The 8,619-nt window shown below is 36.1% G+C and overlaps 1 protein-coding gene across 1 annotated transcript in view; it reads right to left on the bottom strand.

Annotated features, from left to right (window-relative positions):
- Nucleotides 1-3,952: 3,952 nt before the first annotated feature.
- RASSF3 (Ras association domain family member 3) overlaps nt 3,953-8,619 on the bottom strand; it is a 34,347-nt gene continuing 29,680 nt past the window's right edge. Inside the window, exon 5 of the mRNA XM_026667785.2 lies at nt 3,953-6,830. Within this exon, the coding sequence (XP_026523570.1) occupies nt 6,681-6,830 (150 nt within the window). The 3' untranslated portion in view covers nt 3,953-6,680. The remainder of the gene's footprint in view (nt 6,831-8,619) is intronic.

Genomic DNA, 8,619 nt, shown 5'->3' with positions numbered 1-8,619 from the left:
TTATCACATACAGTGCATTGTTTTGGCAGTTGTCTACCCACGCCTTATTGTAAAATTATTATGCTACTGTTGGATACTAAAATGGGCATTATAGAGTATTAGTTGTATATAAATATAACATTCATAGATAAAAGGAAAATGTGCTTGCGAAATACATGACAAAATCTTCGGGGATTTTTTTTTTGGTCTGGCAAGCTGGTATTAACAATTGATTGATAACATGGAACTATTGCCATGTTTCATAAATATCCTGAATTGATGTGATGTGACTGCTAAATCAGATTTTGCTGTTTATGCAAACATTTTGCAGGAACAAATACAAATTAATTTTATTAATTCAACTAGAAGGGCTAAGTAATGTTTTTCCATGTTAAAAACAGTTGCTCCTCTTTTAAAATCAATCACTCCAAAGCAAATGCTTTAAATGACAAAATGCACTTGGAGGGTTTTTTTTTTTTGATATGCTAAGAATCACTGCATGAACTTTATGCAATGTCAGGTTTCCAGGTGTTTTTATGGCAACGTTTCTATATTGATTAATGTCAAAAATAGCAGTTTGCAAGGCTTATTGATGCCATTTCAACAATCGCACAGGTTTCTTTATCATGTCATTAATGTGTCTGTGAAATACGGGAACTGTACATACGTACGTTCAGTATTTTTAATAGAAAGTGCCATTTTAAGGACCCTGTATATTGCTGCACACAATTTCAGTGATTAAATTTGTCTATAATAAAGTGAGTGTTGAAAATCAATGTATTAATCGGCGTGCTACTATTCATAACTAATAACTGTTCCACTATTCAGCTTTTTGATACTTGAGTCTAGTTGATTAGGAACAAACACTGGGAACTGCTATAAAACATGGCAGAGACATATTACTTCGAAGTGCAGACAGCCTGGAAGCTAGTGTTAAATATAGATTGTCAAAGGTTCTTACTGCTTTTACATTTATCCTAAAGGTCTATATAGATTTCTATACCCTTGCATTTGATGGTCATTTCTCTGCCCCCCTCCCAATTTTGTATAACTATTCCATAAATATTTCATAGCAATTTTAGTTTCTTTAACATGTTGAAGCATTTTTAAGGTAAATGATAAAGTAAATAGCGTGTTTTAGCTTTCACATTATGTGAAAATGTAATGTAAGTTAATGTAAACTTGCTTTAAAAAAATGGCTGGCACGGACTTCCGGTTTGAAGGGCTTCGGCGACAAGCAGGAATCCGCGATCATACGCGGTTTCTGCCTGGGCTCACTGCTGGAGCGCCCTGAGCCGGCTGGTTTCGGGGCTAAGCCACCCCGTAGAGGTGGTGAAGAAGGGGGAGACTGCCAGCAGAGTCAAGGAGAACCGCATCTCTCCTCCTCAGCTGGTCAAACTCCCTTTCCCAAAGGCGGTAGGAGCGGTGGTCAGAAATGGCCACCTCAAAGAAGTACTCAACCGGAAAAGAACGTGCAGGAGGAACAGCAAGGTTTACAGGGGAAGCAGGGTTTGCTTAATACTGCATGATTCACTTAACATCTGCAATGATTTGCATAAGTGTGTCAAAAAAAGTTGTAAAATCAGACATGATTGAACAACTGCCCTGCTTAACAGAAATTTTGGACCCAAAAGAAAAAAAAACCAAAGAACCCCTATTTCTTCCCTTAAAAACCCCCCAACACACAAACAATAATTAGGAATGACTTAAAGGGCCCGCTGAGTTTAACGGAAGTGCTTAGAATGTGATGTTTCTACATATTTCTTCAAAAAGCAGGACTCTTAATGATTTCCCTCTGAATTTTAGATTTTCTGAGTCACAGTATTAATAACTACCCTCACGTTTATTTCAAAGGTGGCTTACAAATAACAATGCCCTTCTGCAAATCTGTGCAGGACTGGACCTATGCATCTTTTCCTTAGCTTAAGTGTACTCATATTCCCCCTTAAGTCATACCTTGCAAATATTGTAAATATTTTTGAAAATACAGATAGTCCTCAACTTACAACAGTTCTCTTAATGACTGAAGTTCAACCGCACTGAAAAAAGTGACTTATCAATGTTTTTTCCTTACGAACGTTGCAGCATCCCCATGGTCATGTGATTTTACATTGATGCTTGACAACTGACTCACATTTATGATGGTTACAGTTCCCTGGCGTCATGTGATCACCTTTTGCAATCTTCTGCCAAGCAAAAGTCACTAGGGAAGTCACTTAACTGTGTTACTAATTTAAGAACTAAATGATTCACTTGACAAATGTGGCAAAAAAGTCATAAAATGGGGCAAAATTCACTTAACAAATTTCGCACTTAGGAACATAAATTTTGAGCTCAATTGTAAGTTGAGGACTAACTGTTGTTTCCCTATAACAGACCAGATCACAGAGGAACTGCTTCCTTTGCATCCCTCACAAGCCAACACACTGCTTGATTTCAGTGAAAGAAGACCTTAGTATGTAAACTTCTCTGTGTGGACTGCAAGTTTTGTTAGATTTGAAAGAAAGATATAAAAGAACCCCCCAAAAAACTTATTTCCAAAGAAAATAATTTTTTAGATCAACCATAGAAAATAATTTTTAGGGTTATTGTATTATTCCAGCATTGGCTTTGGCCATTAAAATGATGAATAAGCTTCAAAGATAATTCCATACCTGTTTGAAGAATAAGATATTTTTTAAAGACCTATAATACTTAAATATAATTTTACTCAAGCCCTTTACTATGACCTTTAAGCCTAAAAAAAATACATGTAGATAATACACTACTTATAGAATTTAGCAGCTCCAATCCCAATAAATCTATGGGTGTTTACTATATCAGCAAGGACTGATATCAGTCATCCCCATAGGAACACATTCAAACTTCAGCAGAGTGCCAATTTATTTTTTAAGGGAATTGCCCATTCTCTAGGAAATGTAAATGTCCCCAATTTCTGCTATGCAGTTTCATTGAGGTGGGGACTTGCTCCTGGGAAGGATGAGCAAAGAATATTGGAAGTGCCATCCAAGGCATGAATATCATCTCAGTTGCAGCCAAGTAAGTAGGCAGGCATTATCTATTGGATATATACCAGAGGTAGATGATCACCAGTGATAATGACATAATTTCATACTGGGCAGGAGAAAGCAATAGAACATTGGTTCACCAGAGACATGACTGGCCTCCTTGTTGGTTTCCAAAAGGCCCTGAAGATATGGTTTTGTCAGTGGGCCTAGTAACCCCAAATAGAGATGGAGCTGCTCAAATGGTTGATTTGATTCAGGGGTGTCAAACTCATGGCTCGCAGGCCGGATGAGTTATTTGCTGACCATGCCTGTCCCCGATTTAGCGAAAGGTTGAAATTTCCGATACGTCACGTGACGACATGATGCAAGTTTGACACCCCTGGTTTAATTATATTGCTTCTGCCATTTGTGTGTGTGTCTGTGTGTGTGTATTTATGTTGTGGATTTTGAATGTAGTAAGAGCCTCCTAGAGTTACCTGTGTGTGAACTGACAAGCCATATAAATCTGTTTAATAAATACTTGATCAATTTTGAAGTGTGTTGCACATAATATTTGATGCACAAAGTAGAACTTATTCCAAAATGGCTGGAGAGTACATGAAAAAACAGGTAGTTTTTTGTAACCCAATAATTTAATATTTTTTCAGAATTAGTCACTTTGTAGGAAAAAATTGTAGGAAAAAAGGCAAGGCAAAATATGTTAAGTGATGCTTTATCTGGCAAGTATCCAATATTTCCTTGTATAAACTTCTATATTAACATATTTGACCATCTTATCTATCAAACACTTGGAAAGGTGGAAAATGAAATTCAAATTATAAATTTTGCTGAAGTCCTCTGTTGTAAGAATTGAGTGACCATGTGCTTGAATAAACAGAGAAGCGAATATATGAAAAACCCACTAATTAGTGCCTTATTAAACATTTAAAGGAAGCCAGAAGTTAGTAAAAGAAATAACCATACAGTACAATGCCAACTTCATATTTATTTATGGAAAACTTGCTGCAGTATTTTCTTTACATCAAAGAGAATTGGATTTCTGTATAAAAAAACTCAAAAATAATAAATAACGTTTCTCAAAAAAAGTTTTTTCCTTGTCCTCTCCGACTTATTCATTAACATATAATCAAAACATAACATCTGTAACATCTCTGAAGATTAGGAATGTTACACTAAAACAAAAATTGAATCCTACATTAAAATAATCAATCACCAAGTCTCTTTATAATTAAAAAATAACAACAGCAGTAACCCAAGTAAAAGAATGTCTGGATTAATACAAACTGTTTTTCTTACTCCAACCTGTAGTACATATAACCCATCAAAAGAGAGTAAGAAAACAAAGTTCAAGTTAAAATTATAATTCACATATTTGTAAATTTTCATTCAATATTCAAAAACAGCATTTCAAACTTAGGATCAGATGTTTAAAAAAAACTAAAACATTAAATGCTTTACCTTAATACAGTTAAATGACTCTTATATTGGTTTACAGCTTAACTGCTCCAATAAGCAAGCTAAGGAAAAGAGTCAAATTGGAAAACACTCTCAAATCACCATTCTGAAATCACATACATAGAAAAACAAGTTCCGATTTGCTTTACCACAGTGATATATTCATTTTTCACCTGTCCTAATAATATGTAATAACTACTTTTACACTGTGTGCCCTTTTAGACAAGCAACATTGTTTTCTTATGTGGCTTTGGATTTACATTAAAAGAGTAAACAAGGAAGTGATATTTCCTACCAAGATAAGGTAGAAAAAGAAATTATACCTTGTACATGAAGTGAGTGAACAAATATTCAGTGGCAAGAACAGAATATTGAATGGAAAACTGAAACAATCTCCCCAAGCATTTTTTGTTTTACCTCAGAACTTTTTACTCTGTTCTAGATTAATGCCCTTTTTTCAGTGATGCTTTTATGCAGGAGCAATTAGGAATAATGTTTGCATACTGGTCATTTGTGTGCAAATTATATTAGAAACGAACTATAGTGGAACCCATGATGCACTTTATAAGATAAAACAAAGTAAAACAGCATTAATGTCACTAGAAGTATATGTTCATTAGAACATTAATAATATCCAAATTGATCCAATGACCTGACTTAGTATCTTCAGGGAAAAAAACATCATAGTTGCAGTCAAGCAAGACTGTTCTATGTAACTTTGATTGTATCTCCAATGAAATAAAAGACAAATACAGAGTACTACAGTTAAGTGTGAACAAAAAAAAACAAGGTATGTCGTTATATATTAACCACAAATTTCAAAATAGTATTAATATTATATTGTAGTAAAGATTGTTTCTGAATTTTGAAAGTTATAACCTTATGTTGACAAGAAAAACAACCTAAGATTGACATAAAGGCATTTTTTAATAATATATTACTGTTGCCTGCAATATCCACCAGATGTCACCATTTCTAAGGATGTTCCTCAAAACTTTTAAAGTAAATGTCCAAATGATTACATCTTTAAAAAGGTTGGCCAACGTGATTATTTTAAATTATGGAAATTAAATTTATCTCAAGTGAATACATTCTGATTCATGGTTGCAAATGTGTGTACAAAAACCTCTGTTATATATTTATCTAAATGTTTCTATTGCACATCCATTTCTTTGGTTTTGTTATACATATCTTAGATAAACTATTTTTTGAGGAAAAAATACTGCTAATTGACTGCAAAATTTTCTCTCTCACAAATCTTGCACTTAGAACCCTGGTCAACTTTTAGTTGACTTTTCAGAATAGAAATTAAAAATTATAGATTGTCAAGTTATTCACAGTGCAATGAGTATAAGTAAAAATATTACTTGGTTTCAAATGGAGGAAATTAGCTTCATATTAAAAGTAACATCATGAAGATAATTTTTATCTCTTTTCCAAGAGATAAATTGTGTATTCAAAGGAATTCATATATATATTTGGACATTTAATAAATTATAAGAATTCCAAATTAACAATTTAATGTTGATTTTAGATTCATAAAAATCTCTACAATATTTTAGCATATACCAAACTTCATATAGGTTTGTGATCGTGTGCTGCATACCACATGCAGTCCTATAAACCCTCTTCAATAATAGCACTGAATATATTAATTTCAACAACAAACTCCCTCAACAAACTCCCTCAACTTTCTTTCCCATTACATTAACCAACCGCAAAACAATATCTTTTCAATATTATTTCAACATTTCTTTTCTCCAACTCTTACCTTCATTTCAACTTCCATTACACCTTATATAGTTCCATTTGATTGAACTTTAACTTATATTTCTCTTCAATGTATAAAAATAATTTAATTTGCAAAATTATAAAGAAATACTTGAAAACAGCAGTCGAATCAATTATGCTATCAAAGAGTCTACTAATTCTTATTATAAACTGAGTTTGAGTAGCGTATCAAAATTTGCATCCCCCTTTAACATTAAAGCAGAAAAGCTTCATTTCTTACTGCCTATGAAAACAGATTTCTCTGACAATCACAACTAAAGTAGAAAAAATCAACATACCATAAACAAAAACCTGAAAATATTGCAATTTCTGTATGCTCCTACATGCAAAATATCTATAGAACTGCCTCTCGGGAACAAATTATTCTTTGTGAAAGTCATTTTGTTAAAGGCAAGTTACTTAAAATTAAGCAACACACGTCTTCCCTGAGTATTCTTTGACCCCCTTTTAACTTTGAATCCAAACTCCACCAAGAGCTTCTTCAAGTTTTTTTCTGTATACTGCATAGCGTCTTTTTAAGGTTTGTAGTTGCTCATCTTCCTCTTTATCCAGAATACGGAGGAAGTTCTGTAATTCAGGAAGGCTAAAGGCTTCCCACTGCAAAATAAAATTATGGATTTATCCATAGCATCTAAGAACAATTGACAATTTGGTTTGTAATTTTCATTTCATTGTGCTACTCAAATTAGAAACCAATAAATTTATTTTCCTTCAGAAATGCCAAAATACAGAAATACATAAACCTATAGATAAAACTGTCCATGATTAAATCCATGTAATTCTCACAAATTTCAAAAGTATGCAAAAACAGAATAACTCCACATTCTTGAATTTTTTAGTTCAGAAGCAGGAAGATAAAAGACCAAAATGCTAATATTATATCTAGCTACCGTAGTTTTTTAATATATACCAATTTATATGTAATGACCAAGAGAGATGATGATTAACATAATTGTTAGGAGTAGAAACTTGCACATGTACGTATATTGTATTTCATCTTAAGCCAAATATTTTACGGCCAACATTTTGGGGATGTGATTTATTAACATAGGGTGAGAACGGGATAGAAATAAATGTTCTTTAGTGCATAAATAAATTTAGTCTATTTCAGTGATAAAATTTCATCTAATTTAATCTATTACTGTTGTGGACAATGAAAAAAATAATACAAACTACAAACATAATTTAAAAATATGATAGAAACAAAATCATACTGGCCTTTTCTGATTTATGAATTATGCTGCCTGATGGAAGCATAGATCAGGATGTCATAGAAAAACATCTAAATTCTAGAAAATACACTGACATGTTTTTCTGCCTATTAAAATAAGGGGGATACTTCCAAGTATTGTTATAACCATGTTATCATGAACTCCAAAGATCTGGAGAAGAACCCAGAAGTGTGATTCTACCGATTTGGACCGGTTCGGTAAAACCATTTGTTACAATTCTCAGTAGTTCGGAGAACCAATAAAATGGACCCCTAGCCGGCCCCACCCCTCTCTGCCCACTTCGCCACTCCCGGCTCAGTCGGTCCTTATCGCATATGTGTGACATCGCACACATGCGAGACAATCGCTGCCTGCATTCTTCCCACACCCGCCCTTCATCTCAGCCATGTGCCATCGCTGTCTGCAGTCTCCTTTGCCCACCCGCCTGTCCACCAGCCGTCCCTGTCTGCCTTCCAGCATGATCTCCCTAGGTGAGTGGGCTCTGCAAGCCCTGGTCGCCTACATGACGCTGCCAGCCCCAGTTGAGTCCCAACTCCTGGGCCAGCCACCGCACTACCACTGCTGCCCTCGCCCTTGCCGCCACAAGCCCCGTTGAGTGCCGACTCCCTGGCTGGCCTAGGCCGCCAGTGCCATGCCACCACCACCCACAGCGCTTGTGGCCTAGCTATCTACCCCTTCCCTGTCCCTATCTGGCTTGCTTCGCTACCAGTGCTGCGGCTCCATCCCATGTGGCACTCGCGGCCTAGCAAGCTTCCCCCCCAACTGTCCCCAGCCTCCAGCTTACCTGGCTTGCTGGTGGTAGAGAGGAAGGCAAGCCAGGGCTGACCCACTGCCGCTCACCCCCTGCCTGCATTCTCCACAGCTGCTAGACCTTGCCTGCTAGGGGTGGGGGTGACCAGGGAGCACAATGCTATGCCGCCCGCATCACCCCTTTGCCCGCCGGCCTGCACGCTTTGGCTGAATGTGGGCCACCGCTGTGAGAATGCCAAGCCTCGTCAGAGCAGATATTCCTTTCCTGCCGTCAGCCTTACCTTCCAGCCCATGGAGCTCGCACTGGTCAATCGCGCCCGGTCCCTAGAACTCTAGCCAGGAAGAACCCTCATCATGAGCAATGCTGCCAGGTGAGTACTTTTTTGAAAGTGTGTGTGTGTGTG

This window comes from Notechis scutatus, chromosome 6 (genome assembly GCF_049901735.1).
Source record: "Notechis scutatus isolate UNSWTSFEM ecotype Mainland chromosome 6, rNotScu1.2, whole genome shotgun sequence".
Lineage (NCBI taxonomy): Eukaryota > Metazoa > Chordata > Lepidosauria > Squamata > Elapidae > Notechis > Notechis scutatus.
The sequence above is the reverse complement of the archived record's forward strand: the minus strand, read 5'-3'. Positions and strand labels throughout refer to the sequence as shown.